Below are 19,585 nucleotides of genomic sequence, written 5' to 3'. Positions count from 1 at the left end.
AAAAATAATTCTTCTATAAATTACAACAAAAATAACAAACCAACCCCTAGAACATTGAAGCCATAATGGAAATTTCAGAAACAGGTTTAGTCATAGAGATCACGTAATTCAACTGTCATTATTTTGCAGATAGGTAAAACTTAAACTATCAAAGTTAACTGTCACCTGTAGGATCACTGCCTGATGCTGCACAGTTTCTCAGAAGAATGTCTATAAGCTTCAGGCCAATTCTAGTGGACTGCAGTCCTATCTTTACCAGCACAACCTCAATGTTGGGTGAATGCATTCCACAGTATGGGGACATCAATAAGGCAGCACAAGTCTGTAGCAGGTTAGCAGTAGGTGCAGCTGCACTGGCCATCATTCCTTCCAGATCACTGATGTGAGTAAGGCAATGATGTAATAACCGTAACCATCCGATACTGAAATAACAACACAAAATGGTTTATGTGGTAAATTTAAGTAGCTCAAATTACTTCTGGGGTAAAACAAAACAAATCAGCATGTTGTTTCATAAATAACACCGATCTGTTTAAGAAAAAAAGATGCTGGAAGATCAATAAGGAATTAAACACAGTAAGTTTCCTCCATAACACAATAATACTTAACCACTAATCGCGTTTAGGAACTACACGATTAGTCAGAAAATGTTTTTAAATATACATATATTTATATGTTTAAATATAAACTGCATAAAATTATAGCTGTGCAAAACTATAAAGTCTTGGCAGCTTGAGAATAAAACAAAAACCCTAAATTTTCTTACCAGGCAAAACTTTTAACAGAACCAGCCTATAATATTATCAACTATCAAACTTTACCAAATGAAAGTGAATTAAAGGATATATTCAGGTCTTGGTTTGCTTGGTCAATCTGTATGATTCTAATCTAACCCTTCTACTAATTGGCATTTAGGAATTACCATATTAAGACTAGGTCTCTGTCCATATGGTCAATTTGTATGGCTCAGATGTATCCTGGTGACAGACACTTGGAAATTCTTATACCAGACTGTGATCCAAAGAACAGAAACCCATACCTATATATACCACATTCTTGAGATTACCTCAAGAATTAAACACACATAAATCTCAATTTTAACCAGCCTTAAGTTCCAGTTCTACAGAATTAGTGTCTCTACTGTACCTGATAAAATTATGGTATTATATAAATTACCTATGGAGCAAAGACCTTCCTAGCCCTAAAAAAGAAGCCACAGAATAAATAATTTCATAAAAAACTCAGAAAGCTTTTTTTACAATTGAGATACATAACATACCTTGTTTTGGATACCTGATCTTCAGATGGAAGAAAGGGATTATTAACTGTTGCTGAAGAAGTGGTACCAAAAGCAGTGAGGCCCAGTAATTTAATCTGTGAAAGGCCTAATGTGCTGGCATCTCGTGGGCGATGAAGTCTAAGGCAGACAGCAGAAGCTACTTCAGCTTTTACCAGCTGAATTTTTATGTAGGTGAGACCACTTGTGACAACAGGAGTGGACAAAGGTAGCATGTTTACCCCATCTGCACTCACTTCAACGGACACTGAGGATGGGCAGGCTGTAGGAAAAGAATATTGAAAAATTACTCAAGAAAATGTGAACTGGACTTCATGGTTTAGTGGGAATCCCAGCAAAACAGCAGCTTTTAGTTATATTCACTATGAATTTGCAAAAGAAAATTTATATGCCACATCATACTTTGTCAATGACTTTCAAAATAACTGATTTTGGAACTATTTTCCAACATAAAATATGAGACCTACAATATAACAAAGAGTACTTTAAAAATTCTAAGATTCGCCTAAAGAAAGATAACTGAATATATGTAATCCACATGTACGCTCTTGAGTCTCTACAAGAAAAAAAATTGCCACGGTACCTGGGTGGCTCAGTCGTTAAGCGTCTGCCTTCATCTCAGGTCATGATCCCAGGGTCCTGGGATTGAGCCCCACACTGGGCTCCCAGCTCAGCAGGGAGCCTGCTTCTCCCTCTCCCTCTGCCTGTCCACCCTGCTCATACTCACTCATGCTCTGTCAAATAAATAAATAAAATCTTAAAAAAAAAAAAACTGCCAAATAGGCAACTGGTCTATTATTCCTACTTTACTCAGAATTATCACCAACAATGTGGGACATTTTATTAATATGCCATGGTTTACTATTGTTAAGTCATGTGGGAAAGAAGAATATTAAAAAAAAGTGCTTTTCTACCAACTCATTATTTCAGTACTACCATATTGCAATGATTTTTAATATAGGTGTGTTTAAAAACTGCTTTTGCCTCTAATATTTTATTTCCCTTTCAAAATTTAATGAAACATCAAAAAGATTTTATTTTAAATCATTTTCTGCTAAAATTTAGGCAGGCTCAATGAAGTAATATGGGAAAATTATTTCTAACATAACACGGAAGCCCATATAAGAAATGTATCTATCAACTAAAATGACCTTTGAACTTTGATTTTAATTTTAATAATAATTGGAAGTAACTTTTACCATATGCCAATTACATGCTAGGTTTACACTGAGAATTGGCAAGTCATATCAATTTTGAAATTTAATCTTCACTTTTGAGAAAAGTATTATCCACATTTTACACAAACGGACAAAGTCAAAGAGATTAAGTAATCCAAATTCTTACATGAACAAATGGCAACATTTTATAATCAAGCCCATATTTGATTCTAAAGACTATGTTATTTCCAATGGAACAAAACATATCTTCAATTTCTGCTCCAATCCAATAATAAAACCAAAATGTTTTAGTAAGCACACTTATAGTAGGGAACACCTAACCTAGTGATTTTCTTTTTTAATATAAAGTGTGTGTGCCTGAGTGGGGTGGGATGGGGGCAGGGGCATAGGAATGGGGGCATTGGGGGTGGATGAAAAGAGGGAGAGACAGAATCCTAAGCAGACTCCAAGCCCAGTGTGGAAACTGATGCAGGTCTCAATCTCATGACCCTGAGATCATGACCTAAGCCAAAATCAAGAGTTGGATGCTTAACTGACTGAACCATCCAGGTGCCCCAAACCTAGTGATTTTTTATAATGAACAGAGTTCATCCTTGTAACACTCTTTCCATCTCAGTTCCCATGTGCAAATTCTAGCCCCACTTCAAAGCCACCACTTACAAGGACCACTCTTACTCCTTCTAAATAAAAGCAATTTCTTCCTCACCTTAGCTTTTCCTCTACATCTTGTATTGACTCATATTTTACAATACAGTTGTTTTTGATCTGCAAAAACACTATGAATTCATGCATTTTCCTTCTGCCATTATATCTGTTTTTTTATCTAAGAGGTGTGAATTCCAGGGAATAACAGTAGTCTAATCTTGCAAGTGGAAAATTCATTCTTCCACATATGCCAGGGATCTACAAAGTTTCCCACAGTTCTTCATCCAATTATTGACATTTGACAACAATGAGAATTAATCAGCAACAAAAATGAATGTGACAATCTCAACAATTCTGTAAAAATCACTATATGTTTATACTGAAAGAATTTGGGGATAAAAAATGCAAAATAGTATTTCACATTCCTTTATGAATACCTGAAAGAGTTGTTGCTCCTCTTAATGTAAAACTTGTTTTCTAAAAATTCTTTTGAATTATTTAACTTGCAAAGTGACAAAAACATATCAAAATGAGTGATACTCAAAATAGTACAAATTAAAAAATCACACTCAAATAATAAAATATTCCTTACATGTAATTATCTTATAATGGGAAGGGGAAAAGACAAATCTAAAAGATTTAATTTCACATTATAGGACTAGCACTGAGGACAGGGATGGAGAAAATAATATTGCTATCTACGGGTGTATAAACTAACTCATCTCAATGCTACAGCTTAATTTCGGAGGAAAGGCAAGGCCAAATTATATATAACTGAAATATATTTGTCTGGATTTCATGCAACGTTCTATTTGTTTGAGGGGAATAGCCATGACAATTCATTTCATGGGAAATGATTCGGTGGTAATGTTGAATATTATATTAAAAAACTACAAAATTAAGCAATTGGGGAATCGTACCTAAGTGTATCACTTTTTGCTAAATATTTTTATTTTTAAGTGTTTCTCGTTTACAGTTTATTTTCATTATACTTCTTTACAAAAAATATGACTCACTTGCAAGAGATGCAAGGTGAGGTTGGATATGTATCTCTTTCAGAAGCACTGCTGCAGGAAGATGAATGGTAAGGTCGCACCAAGCCTCCTCTGGCAGAAAGATGTAGGACCAAGCAGCAGAGCGAGCTCTTCTATGCGGCGGCGTGGCCTGTAAAAGCACCTCAGCTGGTTGGGCAGTAGGACTGCTAGATGTAATTGTACCTACAGAAGGGATATTAAATATAAAAAGAACTTTGTAGAAGAAACCAAATAAAACATCAAGAACTATTCAAATCCTAATAACTAGAAAAATTAGCTAAAACCGTGACATATGATGCTACGAATGTATTTGTTAGTATATATAGCATGATTTGTCACAGTATTCACAAAACATCAGGACATCTAGTCAACTTGCAAGGTGACAAGTTTATTATTGTTATCTAATTTCTTTGTACTCACATGTCGAATGAAAACTAAAGTAGTAGTAACAACAAATCTAGCACAACTCTCAAATAATTTAAGTAAAAATACTATGGTTCAAGACAACCTTCAACTTGAAAATAATCACCTTAATTTTAGTTGTCACTATTCTTGAGTTAGAAATATGAAAGAAATATATAAAAAGAAACTATGTAAACTGGGAAAAGGAGTAACTATTTAAATCTGGAGCTGCTTTTAAAAAGTCATGCAAAATAAGAAAGAACAAGTCCTTTAAACTGATTAACATTTACAATGAAAACTGACCTAAGAATTTGCTATTTAGTTTCACAAACTGTTTTACTATTTAACTCAGAAATAAAAACAAATGTGATTGCTAAAGAACCATTAAAAACTTCCTTCTAATCAACAGAAAGTTTCAAAAACTGCTACCTTTAAAATCAATGGTTTGTAATTGGTGTTATTGTAACATGATCAACTTTCTTCAACAACTATTTTTGCTTCATACCAGCTAATAAACTATATAAACCCAAACCAGTAAGATTTAATAATTCTTTTCTTACCCAGGGGTGCAAAGTTATGGATCCCTTCTGCATTGTCAGGCTCAGAAGCTAGTATTCTTGTTTTCAAAGTGCTATCAACAGCTTTATTCGGACCAGAGTCAAGAAATTTCATAATAGTTGATACCATACTTCTTGCAGTGTTTACAATAGCCCTTGTACTAGTAACCATATTGTTGCAAATCAGCTGAACGCCACCTAAATTTACAAAGAACACCAAATGAAAATTACCTTAAGATAGTTTGACACTGAGTCACCTTTTGCAGAACACTACAAAAATAAGATCATACACCATCAAATGATTATACTAAATGACAATTTCTGGAATTTATCTTACCCATATCATGGAATGCTTTCAAGGCATCACTAGTATCCAGTACTCTCAAAATAAACCACAATAATGGTTCAGATAATTGGCAGGTAGCAAGAGAGCCCTGAAAAAAAAAAAAAGAAAGAAAGAAAGAAAAAAGTGTATTGTGACTTTAAAATCTTTTTTTTTTTTTAAAGATTTTATTTATTTATTCATGAGATACAGAGAGAGAGAGAGAGAGAGAGAGAGAGAGAGAGGCAGAGGGAGAAGCAGGCTCCCAAGGAGCAGGGAGTCTGATGTGGGACTCGATCCCAGGACCCGAGCCGAAGGCAGACGCTTAACTATCTGAGCCACCCAGGCGCCCCATGACTTTAAAATCTTAATTATGAATTTCCTGTGAATCAGAACAATTAAGCTTATTAAATATAATATTCTTTAATAGTTAATTATTCTAAAATGGCAGCCTTAATCTAAATCACTAAATACAACATATCTGCCAAAATACATAGGAAATTTTACCTGAATCAGAAAGGAAGTGTACAGTCTCCTCTCTGAATTCAGAGTATTTTTTTAAAGCATCTGTCTATACCTGCTACTGTCATTTTTGACCTTAAATGGGCATTGACTTTGTTTTCCATTAGACACTAATTTCATTTAAAAATGGATCCTTGGGGCGCCTGGGTGGCTCAGTTGGTTAGGCGACTGCCTTCAGCTCAGGTCATGATCCTGGAGTCCTGGGATCGAGTCCCGCATCGGACTCCCTGCTCGGCAGGGAGTCTGCTTCTCCCTCTGACCCTCCCCACTCTCATGCTCTCTCTATCTCATTCTCTCTCAAGTGAATGAATAAAATCTTTAAAAAAAAAAAAAATGGATCTTTCTCAGGGCACCTGGGTGGCTCAGTCGGTTAAGCGTCTGCCTTTGGCTCAGGTCATGATCCCAGGGTCCTGGATCGAGCCCCGCATCAGGCTCCCTGCTCAGCGGGGAGCCTGATTCTCCATTTCCTCCCATTCTCACTCTCTCAAAAAATAAAATCTTTAAAAAAAATAATAAAAATAAAAATAAATAAAAATGGATCCTTCTCAAATATCTATCTACTCATGGAAATATATATGCATATATATATCATACACACATATATGCAATGAAGTTTTTAAGAAAATGATAATTTTACACTGACAAAATACTTTTATTAAAAAAGTATGTTTTAAAACCTATATTTGAAAAAATGGTAAATGGACTAGAAGTTAAAATAATCACACTGGTTCCTACAATTTCATTTTATAAGGAAAGATAAAAAGCAGTAATACTCTAACCTATTTTACTTTTAAAATTACCCAAATCCCTTTCAGTTGAAAGGAAACTAAACATGCAACATAACTTAAAAAAAAGTTCCATTAAATTTTCACATGTAACATCTACAGAGAACATTTTGCTACTGAACTATGCTATTTCTAGGGGAAAGGAAGAACTATTTCTTGAGACAATGGGGGAAAAAATCTAAAATTTAAGAATATGTTAAATGTTCTATTCTTATATCACTGTGGTCATTTCTGACAATACCAACTCTAGAAAACTTTATATTCTAACTTCTAGGAATAGTCCATAGTTCTCACCTCATGCCGCTGCTCTTTTCCAGTATATGAGTCCTCTGTTCCCTGTTCTATAAATAATTCTCTATTCCCACTGCTAGAAACTATTTACATTACTGAAATATTTGCTGGATTGAACTTACTTGTCTGCCCATATAACCACAGGCCATATAGGTTAAAATTGGCTGCAGCATCATGTGGACTGTAGAAGCTTTTTTACTGAGGGTTGTCAGTATGGTAAATAATCCATCCCCAACTGATATGGCATCTAACCCACCATGAAAGTTCTCATGTTTGGTAAGATGTAATCCACTTGCTCCTAGTTTAAATAAAAAGATTACACATTTTGTGAAAAGTATATCCTTAAAAACCAGTAATAATTAAAATAGAAGCTTTAAAGTCATTTCTCCTGAAACCACTGAACGATGGATACGTAACAGTTATATGTGTGTGTACATGTATGTATGTGTATATCTATATGAAACTGAGGTATTTATCATAGCATTCAGCATATTTTTGGATATCTTCTTACATGATATACCTCTATTGGTGACAATAAGAAGTTGCTCTATGACTGAGCAACATCATCTTACACATTAGCTATGTATGGAGAAGAAAGGAAATGGATAGAAAGTCAGTGATGTGGGTACATAAATGCACTTCAAATCATCTAATTAAAAGATATGACGATTGTTTTCCTTACACAAAGAATTAAGTAAAAATAGACTGGAATGAATTCTGTCACAATTTACAAAGTTTAATTATTTGAAAAAAATTAACACATATTATTTTTCAAACAGGCAGAAAAGTTAAGCAACAATATAGAAATTTTACACTGATATATGTGTCACAGAAACTGTTACTGGATAAAATTTTATATTTCACTTCTTAAGAAAATGTGAATAAATAAACCTTACTGATTCCCTAATACAAAATTTGATGTGAAATTCTTCATCTATAAAACATTAGAGATGTACAACTATAAATTGTGGTACCTTCTTAGAAGACTGATTTTTTTCTTAATTTAACAAACTGCAAGTTATTTGGTTAGTAATTTCCAATTTTTAAAAAATTCACACTTAAAATTCTTCCTAATTTCAATTTCACTTATTGATAGAAGCCACTCTATAAAAGTTTTCACTTACATCATGCTAAGAAGTTTGCAATCAAGTAGCTCTACACTATAAGGTAACAAAAAAATGAATCTATCTGTTGCTCATGAAAAGAGATACAAGACCCGAAACATGTATAAGATGAAATATTCTCAATACATACCAATTATCATCGCCATGGCACTGCTATTACATAGGCCCAGAGCAGACAAAATCTGGCTCATAATCTGTTGGTTGGCTAACACTAAGTCAGCCACATATGCAGGTGATCCTTGAATACTACTACTGCTTCCATTACCATCTTTGCCTCCTGAGACTTTTTCTTCATCTGAAACACTGTCTGTTGTATTGGTGGTCACAGACACTCTTGCACTGTATTCTCTATTGTCTGAAAGAGGCAGCTGTACCAAAATGTTAACCAGTTTTAACAAATCGAACATGAGTTGATCTCTTGTCATTTCACCACAAACTGCTTTTGCATCACCTGGACGAATGAGGTTCGCAAAGAGTCCCCCAAAGCATGCTCGAGCACCCACCGAGCTATCAGATCCACTTCGAGACATTACTTTGTCTGAGCAAGTGATATAGTGGTGCACTAAAAAGGTGACAGACTCTATTACAGCAGAAATAGTACTAATGGAAACAACTTCAAAATTCTGCTCCAGCGTAAATTCTAAGAGCTTTACTTGGGCATCAAGAGGTCCTTGGCCTGTCTGGAAAGCACCCCTGCAGAAAAAGAGAGGATTAAAAATTAATCCCTGTTCAACTTTTAAAAAAGTAACCATCACAACACAAGAAAGCTAGCAATTAAACTCTTGGTATTCACTATTTCATTTTGCAGGCAAATAGTTTCCATCTCCTCCTGAGTCGTTCTTTACTCTCTTCTCCATTTTACACAAAATCAGAAATGACTTCCCTTCCAAATAGAAAACCAAAGGACAAGTAAATCAAAGAGGTGATTTTGAAACCCCAGACTAAAATATTTCAGCATCACATGGCACTCCTCATAATGGACTAAGCTCTGGTTTTTCATATCCTCAAATGGTGCTATTTTAAACATTCTGTACTGATTATGATTTTCAAAAATTAAGATTCAGTCAAATAATTTTTATGCATCAAAATTAAATGTTCTCCAGTTCTGCTCATGCCTAAGATATAAAAAGCTGGAGAGAAGAGTGCCTCCAAATTAATAAGAGAAAGTGAAACTAGTTATAATGTCACATAAACCCAACAGAGGGCTTGAAATCCATGAAAAGATAGGCACCTCCAAGAAGCACTGGCTCTCCTATGGCAGAATTTGAGAAGAGACACTGGCAACATTCAAATGAGTAAGAAGAATTCAGCGAAAATATTTAACAACTTGCTAAATCCTGGTGTATGCAAGGGTAATAACACAGAACCCTTGGTGTTCAAACCCATTCACAGGCACCCAACCTCCCCAACCCCCTGCTACACACTATGCCCTATGCATCTATTCCATTTGGCTGTTCCTGAGTTATATACTTTATAACAAACCAGTATATGTAAGTAAAGTGTTTTTCCTGGGTTCTAGGTGAGATTTTTACAAACTATCAAAACTGAAGCGTGTGTTGTGAGAATCCCTGGATTTGTACCCAAATCTGACAGAAGTGTGGTAGCCTGGGACCTAGGACTTACAAATGCCCTCTCAAGTGAGGGCAGTCTTATGGGACTGAGGAGTTAAACCTGTGAATCTGATGCTGACTTTGGAAAGTGTCAGAAAGGGACTGAATGGCAGGGCAAAGCTTTATGATGATTCTCTGAAAATATCAGTAATATTGATAAACTTCTAGCAAGAATGACCTATATAAATAAATAAAAATTACCAATATTAGAAATGAGAAAAAGGAATCAAACTAGAGCCTATCAACATTAAATGGATAAGGAAATAGCACCAATAATTCAACAACATAGAAAAAATGAACAAATTCCTTCAAGATGCAAATTGCCAAATGTCACTCAAGAAGAAATAAAAAACCTGAATACTCTTTCACCTATGAAATAAATGGAACATTTTTTCCTATAAGAAAACTCCAGACTCAGTATGCCTCGGTGGCGAGTACTATCAAATATTTAAGTGAGCGGTAATACTAGTTTTACACAACCTCCTTCAGAAAACAGAAAAGGGATACCCCGACTTATGAGTCCAGGATTACCTTAATATAAAAAATAGACACTTTACATAAAAACTGGACATTACAAGAAAAATGCAAACATCCCTCATAAAAAACACAGATTCAAAAATCAACAAAATGTTAAATTCAATTCAGCAAGTATAAAAAGGATAATACCTCATGATCAATGAGTATATCCTCAAATACATATTGATCAACACTTTAAAAAAAAATCAATGTAATTCGCCGTATTTATAGATTACTCAAGAAACAACATATGATCATTTCAAAAGATACAGAGAAAGCACTTCACAAAATCCAAGAGTAATACATGATTTTTTTAAAGACTTAGCAAATTAAGAACACAAAAAAACCTCCTGAACTTAGTGTCAGTCATCTACAAAGGAAGGTACAGCTAATAACATTTCTACTTCTGAAAGACCTTTACTTTTCTAAGAGTGAGAAAAAAACAAAGAGGGCAAATTGAACCACTTCAATCAATCATATGGGAGGTACTAACCAGGGCATTAGGAGAGGAGGCAGGGTAGGGTGTAGGGGCTAAGACACACACATTGGAAAGGAAGAAATAAGACTGTTTTCATTCACTGGCCATATGACTGTATACAAAGAAAAATCCAAAGAGGCTATATAATTTTTCTTAAGTTGATCTGTAGATCGATGCATTCCCAATCAAAATCCAACACGGTTTTATTTTGTTTTATTTCGGGCAGTACAGATAAGAATCAATAAATGTACTCTCAAATTTATGTGGAAAAGCAAAGGAAATAGAATAGCCAAAACAATTCTGAAGAAAGAACAAAGTTGGAAAATCTGCACTACCAGATTTCAAGAAACTTATGGAGGTACCAAGGCAATATGGTATTGGAAAAGTATAGACACAAACATCAATTCTACAGAAGTGAGTCTAGAAACTGCAAAACCAATATGGTCAACTGATTTTTAAAATGCATACAAAGATAATTCAATGAAAAGCAGTCTTTACAATAAATGGCATAGGAACAACTGGACATCCACAGGCAAAAAAATAAACTTTGACCCAAATGCAACATAAATGTAAAAACTAAAACTATAAAATTTCTAGAAGACAACACAGCAGATCATTTGTATGACCTTGGATTAGGCAAAGGTTTTTTTTTTTTATAGTACAAATATAATATATAAAGGAAAAACTTAACAAATAAGACTTCATCAAAATAAAAAACTTGTTTTTTGAAGGATATTGTTAAAATATAATCCACAGATAGGAAGTATCTGCAAAACACTTACTTGATAAAACTGAATGCCCTCTTTATAATAAGACTGGGTATTTCTTTTCAGTCACAAAATTAATTTACCTAAAAGCTTCTGGCTGATTTATCTGGATACCAGAGACTTTCTTAAAAACATAGAAAACATGGGGCTCCTGGATGGCTCAGTCAATTTTGGCTCAGGTCATGGTCTCGGGGAAGTGAGATGGAGCACCGTGTTGGGCTCTGCGCTGGGCATGAAGCCTGCTTGGGATTCTCTCTCCCCCTTTGCCCCTCCCACCTGTCCCACCCCCATGTGCTCTTGCTCTTGCTCTTGCTCTCTCGCTCTCTCTAAAAAAAAAAAAAGTTTTCATCAGAAAGTAATGTCGATTTTATGAAATGTCTTACAGTATGAGATGATTCATTAATATGATATGTATTATGATTTTTAACCACTCATGGTCACAATTCATTCTTTTAACATACTGCCTGATTTTGTTAATAAATTTATTTAGGCTTTCTCTATGGGATTGGTATGTAATTTTCTTTTTTTTTTTAAGATTTTGTTCATTTATGAGAGAGTAGGGGTGGGGGGAGAAGGAGACTCCCCACTAAGCAGGGAGCCCAACGCAGGGCTGGATTTCAAGACCCTAGGATCATGACCTGAACCTAAGGCAGACACTTAACCAACTGAGCCACCCAGGCGCCCCTGTAATTTTCTTTTTTAAGCTATTTTTTTCAGTTTTCTTACATATAGGTTTCAAGTAAAATCCTTGACAGCTTTAATACTCTCTCTGTATTCTACAACAATTTAAACAGCTTCAAGTAAATTTCACTAATCTATGAAAACACTAAAAGCAAGCAGAGATTTGATGTAGTGTATATCTTTCATAGAGCTCAGGAATCTGAGAGAGCCATAATAAAATGGAATGAAAACAGTCAGGAGAGAAATGGATAAACCCTTCCCCCTTAATCCCTACTATACTGCTTATCTGTTCCCAGATAAACCCCTAACAAATGGTAAGTGAGAGTTTATCTGAAGGATCACATATTACTTCTATATCAGGAATGTATGTGTACATTGAAATTTACCTTTCTGTAGAAAGTATATGAATTAGCTTGAGCAAAAATTCACTGAATATCTGAGGACATGTTGAAGAAAGATGCACTTGTAATCGGGTGAGAAATTCTTGCATAGCTTGTGTAGCGGTTGGACCAACCTGAAGAGAATCGAAAACTTTTTACTGATAATTTTTAAATGAATAATTCTATAAATGTTATCAAGTGTTAAATCAAGCACTATACTCTTTTAACTTTTCATATGAAGAACAAAAATATTAACATTAATATTTTCTGATAGCAGGAAACCAATGGATTTTTTTAGGTCTTAAGATATTTAAACTGAAAACCACAAATTCTAGTGTCATAATTTTATCATTATGGTTTAGAACTTATAGTAGGTTTATATAACTCAAAACAGAAAAAAATCACCTGAATTACACGACAAATGCCTTCATAATGCTGTCAAAAGTACAAGGAACTTTTGCACTGATTTTCACAAACAACCTTACTACCCATTTCAAAACAGAAGCACTCAAAGAGGTTAAGTGATCCACAAATGGTCATGCTTCTAACGACTAGCAGAGCAAATACTACATGAATGAAAAAAACACAAAACCACAAAGAAAAAACTCTAAAGGTAAAAACAAACGGGGTGGGAGGGATGCGGTGGCTGGGTGATAGACACTGGGGAGGGTATGTGCTATGGTGAGCGCTGTGAATTGTGCAAGAGTGTTGAATCACAGATCTGTACCTCTGAAACAAATAATACAATATATGTTTAAAAAAAAAGATAGCAAGAGGGGAAGAATGAAGGCGGGTCGAAACTGGAGGGGGAGACGAACCATGAGAGACTATGGACTCTGAGAAACAAACTGAGGGTTCTAGAGGGGAGGGGGGTGGGAGGATGGGTTGGCCTGGTGATGGGTATTAAGGGGGGCGCGTTCTGCATGAAGCACTGGGTGTTACACACAAACAATGAATCATGGAACACTACATCAAAAACTGATGATGTAATGTATGGTGATTAACATAATAAAAAATTAAAAAAAAAAAACAACAAAAACACAAACCTGTGCCAATTCATAAAAGACTGCTTTCCCAAACTTCTGTCTCATCAATGAAAGAAATGGTGAGAACCACACTATGTAACCTGAGGTATGTTTTGGAATATTTTGTAACACTTCTCCATGTGATTTTATTCTATCCCAATTTGCTACGATCATAAAACCCAGGTAGAGTTATGGTAAAATAAAATGTAATTCTTCAAACTGTTTTAAAGCTAGATAAACTTAATTTCTAATACTGAGCACATAAATCATAGCATTCTTAACCAAACTTCCTATATACAACTAAGATATCAGAGGAAAGTCTGATCTTCAATAACTTATTCTGCCTTTAAAAAAACAAAAGCGGGAAGAAAAAAACTCTATTTTATACAATAGCATGCTCTCCAACACCTAGTTCTACCGCTGATAAGGTGCGTAACTGTGGGCAATGCAGATAATGCATCTTTTCATATGTAAAATAATGAAGTTATTAGAATCAATGATCCCAGGAACCTTCACATTCCAAATTCATAAATCTCTATGTACAATGATCCCTTGATAATATGCCTCTGCTCCCACCAACACTCTGGCCCCATCTAACTACAATAGTTTCTTCCCTTATTTTCATCCTTGTCTCATTTGTTTTATTGTGATCTGCAAAATGAAAGTACGTGCAATATGAGAGTACTGACTAAACATATCCAACAGAATTTAAGCTGCAAGAAGTCAGAGACTTATATCCCCAGCACTTAGAACAATACCTGGACCTAGCACACAGAAGCATCTTAAAAACCTACTGAATAATTGAAACATTAGAAAGGATGGTACTATTATAGACTAGACAGCTAAATGAGAATCTGTCTAATGGCAAATCCAGAGAAGAATTTAAGATGGTAAGTTTAAAAAGACGGTAATGTTGCATAACCTGCACTGAAAAGACGCTATGAACACTAAATATATATTTTATATAAAAAGAAATAAAATGAAGTAAAAATATTTTAAAAAGCAGTACAATGTAACAAGAAATTAATTGACATAAAGGAGGTTTATAGTAAGACTAAAAAATGTTTGTAAGCTCCGAGCAATACTTGTTTTGTTCAACAATATATTTAATATTATAAAATGATTAAGTTAGGTTAATTATCAATCTTGCAGTAGGTCATTAAAATGGTACATTATTTTTTAAAATGTTTTTAATTCCAAAATTTCTGAAATGCTTCCCTTTCAGGTATTTTTTCAGAATGTTTCTTAAATTATCCAAAATTAATGTCAAAAATACATACGTGCATAAAAATCCAGTAAAAATTCAAGAGAAAATTTACTACCTACTATGCTTCAGTTTCAGTATAGCTATTATTACATATTACTCAAAACATTTTATATTATATGGATATATAAAATGGTATCATTTAATACCTTAGCAATAAAAATTTTACATATTAGGTGCATTAAGTTTTTCTTTACAGAAGTGTTTATTGAATAGTCTGGGCCTATCACTAGTTTCCAAACGTCATCCTACCTGTGGACTGTGTTGATTTGTTCCATGTGGACTGGTGCCAGAAAGAAATTTCACTAAGACATGAATCAGGTTTGGATCTGAAACCAGCAGATGAGCAGTACTCTCCTGAGTTGCAATGGCACTGCTTGAACCCGCTGTAAAACATTTAAAAACAAAAATGCTCTTAACAAATGGACCCTGAAACAACAGAAATACAGTATATAAAATATCTTTTAGTTTCAAGGAAAACTCACAAATACCTGGGAGTTAGTGTTTGTTTTTTTTCCTTAAGATCTTATTCATTTATTTCAGACAGTGAGAGAGCGAGAGAAAGCACCAGAGGGGCAAGGGGCAGAGGGAGAAGCAGACTCCCTGCTGAGCAGTTGAGTGGGATGCAAGGGATCATAACCCGAGCCAAAGGTGGACACCTAACCAACTGAGCCACCCAGGCGCCCCTAGTAGTTTACTAAAAAGATTTACTGAATCTCTACTGTACTGACTAAGTTGGACTCGTTCTCTATTTTCATCTATCTTCCCTCTCTTCTAATCTATAGAAAATAGACTATAAAAAATATCTAGTTTAATGTGCATCTTATTTAGTATACAGTCAAGTGGAAAAGAAATAATTAAATGCTTCCTGACCTTTTGGTGAGCCTATTCTTGGTAATTACTTCCCTCTTTCAGAAATAGGGATCTACTTTTTGGGTAAATCTTAACCCTGCTTTCTAACATAAATCCAGGCAAAAACTATTCACTTTTGCATGTCAGTAGCATAATGGTTGTGCACTGTTAAATGATATACAATTAGCACATCAGTTTTCTGAACTGAATAAACTATCCTTGGTGTTAAATCTATCTTCAATATGAGAGAGTGATGTTTTCGATCCCATATTTGGAAAACATTCCAAATGAAAAAAATAGCATTTTAATGCTAAACAATGATTTAAACTGACATTTTATCAATGTGACAGAGCTTTCTATTTAATGAAATTAATCTCAAACAGAATGGGGATGAAATTTACCCACCTCTTACCATGACCTATAGACAGAATGAAGATTTCAATTCATAAATGGCTAGGCCTTATTGTCTGCTATGAACTTTCATCCCTACCTCACGACACTCTCAATAATGCCAGATAAAACCCAGACCTATATGTGAAAAATAAAACCAATACACACTACAGAAGATAATGTAGGATTATCTTCATGACTTCAGGATACATAAAATCAGAGAAAGCACTAAAAGTTCCTTTCTAAAAAGGTGCAGAAATTATTTTACTATCCTAATTATAATAAGAAAAGGGGGTGGAGTAATAAAGTAGAAAACCTATTATCACAATCTGAGAAAAAGCAATTATATTCTATGAATACAGCTTTTAGATGTGGTAAACTAATCATACATATTTATGAATATAATAAATCATTTTTTGAGTGCAAAGTTACTTTAAAAATAACACAAAACAGTAAACATTTGATTTTGTACTCAAAAAGCAATCAGTTTTAGTAAAACTATGATTTGAACTCGTGATGGTAGATGAGAGTATATTATCAAAGTAAGGAGGCACAAAGCCTAAGATATATAAGAACAAATTCAGAAGAGATATAGTCAAATAAGGAACACAATCTTTTCACAACTATATCACTTCTTGGAAAAATCTTAAGAATCTGATAGTAAGAATAAAGAAGTATAGGTCAGAGATTTAAAGGAATAGTTCAATGTAAAGGAATAAATGTTTGCACTTACGATTAAGCTGCATATTTGTCATGAGTGTTAGACTATGAAGCACAAGGCACCATGTCCGGAGCAAAGTGTTGGGATACCAAGCTAACACGGTGAGAAAGCTAGTTATTGATGCTATACAGAAAAGAGAAAGGGGGAAAACTTTTAATTAAGGAAAACCAAATGTTTATTATTAAAAATAAAACAAACTAAAAAATATGATACTATTTCTTTCAATTCACTACCTAGTATCCTCAAAACATAGAAATGAAAAGAGTTCCCCATTAAATATCACTAAAAATTAAGAGTTAATAATATCTTATGGCTAAGTTTAAAGCTCAGCCTGCAACACATAAAATGTTATCCTCATAAATGTGTTGTCTTTTTCAAACTACAGGCACTTCTATTGCAACATCGTTTTACTAAAAATCTTCACATTCTGCAAGACCAAAACCTGAAAATAACAGGGGATACTAGAAAAACAGGGATGGGGTAAGATCACTGAAAACCAATGCAACTTCACAACAAAAGCACAAACTAGAATAATTAGGTCACTTGCAAGGCCCGAATAGAAAGCGCTTATGATAGCTGGAGAAGCCAAAGAAGTTATTCAAAATGCACGAACATAATACAGTGCCCAGACTGTGCTCTTAAAACACTCTTTAAAAAGGCTGATTCCAGATTTCAGGCTAAAATACACATAGATTGGAATATTTATCACACTAAAAGCTAACAAAAGTGTAGTATGTATATAAAAACAACAACATCTAAGAAAGGAGCACCTCACTGACCACAAATAGCAAAATTTCAGCATCAGTAAGTGCAGCAATTGTAACTGAAACAAAAAAAAAAAGGAAAAACCATAAACTTATACAGATATTTATTAAAGAAACTAACTGATCATGCACGTAGACTCCATGTGAACCAATTAAATTTAAAAACTAAAAAAAGAAAAAGAAAAAAAACCAGTTCTGGCATTTTCCCTGCCTCTATTATACAAACTACCAACAGAGGGTGACATATTAGCCTATGAAAGGAATTTTCTCTTTATCAAAGTGTTTCAACTAAAATAAAGAAGTGATAGAATTCGACTATCCTCATTTTGAAACCTCTAATGAATTATTAATGGCACTAAGCATCACTGTCGTTACTTAACAATGAAAAAAGAGAGGCAACCTAGGAAACTGCCTTTTAAAAAAATCAGATTAAGCTCCAGGTCTAACTACCACTTTATAGGAAATCGAGAGGACACCATGGAGATACAATCACTAAAAATCAGGACCCTGGAAATCCTGAAAGACAAAAGACCGAACTTCTTTGATAAATGACTTTGTTAAGGGGATAAAAAAGACATGGAGTGAACCTATACAGATTAAGAGGAATTAAAGAAACATAATTAAAATATGCAGATCTTATATGGATTCTATTTCAAATTTTAAAGATTTTATAACAGTTGGGACAACTGGAAATCTGAACATTAATATCTGATAATAATGAAGTTATTTACTTTTTTACTCATTAACTCTTGTTTATGTGTAACATTTTCACAATAACAAAGTTGAAAATAACAATGGGAGCACAATTTATAATAATTATTAGTGCAGTGGAAGAGATGAAAACCTATTAATTAAAGCCGGACTGGCTCCTGCCAAGACAACACAGATTTAAGTGGGACCATGAGCCAGTGGGGCTGTCACTAAGGTTTAAAGACAAGCCTACGAGAGCCATGCAAGATACAGAATGCACCCCTGTGAAGGAGAAAGCAGCAGAAATAGATGATCATTTACACTTTTCTTAAAATATAATGTAAACAGATTCCTGCAGCCAGAGCTAAAGGCTAATTGTATTTCTGTAGAAGGGTGTTATACTACTCCCATTATTTTCACACTCTTGCATTTGTCAAAAGCAAAAACAAAAACCCGCAAAAGCTAACTAATACAACTTCCACAGGAAATGGGATATCCTTCTCCAAGTTATCAATTCCCTTGGTGCTGATTCACATTTTCCCGAAACACCAGTGGCAACAGAACAGCTCATGAACAAGATGGTATTTTTTGGAAATACAAAGATTAACACTGCAAATTTTAGTTACACAAGGGCACAAGATAATACAAACCAGAGAAAAAGGGTTTTGTTCTCTTTCCTGAAAATTAAGTCATTGTATAAAAAAAGGGTTTTTTTTCCCACTAAAACATTATAAACCTAATGACAAACAAAGATTAGGTAATATTAACCTAACTGTTGCCTTTTTAGTTTATTTATGCTATGTTAATAATTTTCCTTCTAATAAATCTTACCCTGATTTAATGAAATGACAGGTATTCGATTAGCATTATATAAAAAAATGTCTGCTCCATTTTCTTTGTTTCCAGAAGAACTAGAATTCAGGCTCAATGTGAGCCACAGCTGGAGAAGTGATTCCAACTGAAAAAGAATGAAAATTGACAGGGAAAACAAACAAACAAAAAAAGTACCTATTATATAATGAAATATATTTAAACAAAAATCTTACGAACGAATCCCTTTGAGTAATTAATTTTTCTATTAAATATTTCCTCTGGTTACTTCAATTCAGTTGGCAAGCAAACACATCTTAAAATTCTTGATGAAACAAAATTTAAACTGAATTAAAATTTATCATTTACCTAATAATAATTTTCTAAATTAAAATAGGTGATTCAAGTCTTTAAACACAGGTGTATGTAAAACATAAAATTGGAACTACAGTAATATATCTTAAAAATCATAAAAATTAT

At 34.1% G+C, this 19,585-nt stretch overlaps 1 protein-coding gene across 11 annotated transcripts in view; it reads right to left on the bottom strand.

The window, feature by feature from the left end:
* BIRC6 (baculoviral IAP repeat containing 6) overlaps positions 1-19,585 on the bottom strand; it is a 227,694-nt gene that overhangs the window by 88,509 nt on the left and 119,600 nt on the right. For all 11 annotated transcript variants that reach the window (XR_006792448.3, XM_064572077.1, XM_045884369.3 and 8 more), the window contains 11 exons: positions 19,127-19,253; positions 16,854-16,964; positions 15,131-15,264; positions 12,596-12,723; positions 8,288-8,850; positions 7,156-7,331; positions 5,451-5,547; positions 5,117-5,311; positions 4,137-4,337; positions 1,280-1,559; positions 166-422 (listed from right to left, as the gene is read on the bottom strand). Coding sequence is in view for 10 of the 11 variants with exons in the window: in XM_064572077.1 (XP_064428147.1) it covers positions 166-422; positions 1,280-1,559; positions 4,137-4,337; positions 5,117-5,311; positions 5,451-5,547; positions 7,156-7,331; positions 8,288-8,850; positions 12,596-12,723; positions 15,131-15,264; positions 16,854-16,964; positions 19,127-19,253 (2,269 nt within the window). In the remaining variant the exon portion in view is untranslated. The remainder of the gene's footprint in view (positions 1-165; positions 423-1,279; positions 1,560-4,136; positions 4,338-5,116; positions 5,312-5,450; positions 5,548-7,155; positions 7,332-8,287; positions 8,851-12,595; positions 12,724-15,130; positions 15,265-16,853; positions 16,965-19,126; positions 19,254-19,585) is intronic.

Source organism: Mirounga angustirostris, unplaced genomic scaffold (genome assembly GCF_029215605.1).
Source record: "Mirounga angustirostris isolate CCGP_5_RB_7025 unplaced genomic scaffold, mMirAng1.0.hap1 SCAF_10, whole genome shotgun sequence".
In the NCBI taxonomy this organism is placed as follows: Eukaryota; Metazoa; Chordata; class Mammalia; order Carnivora; family Phocidae; genus Mirounga; species Mirounga angustirostris.
The sequence above is the reverse complement of the archived record's forward strand: the minus strand, read 5'-3'. Positions and strand labels throughout refer to the sequence as shown.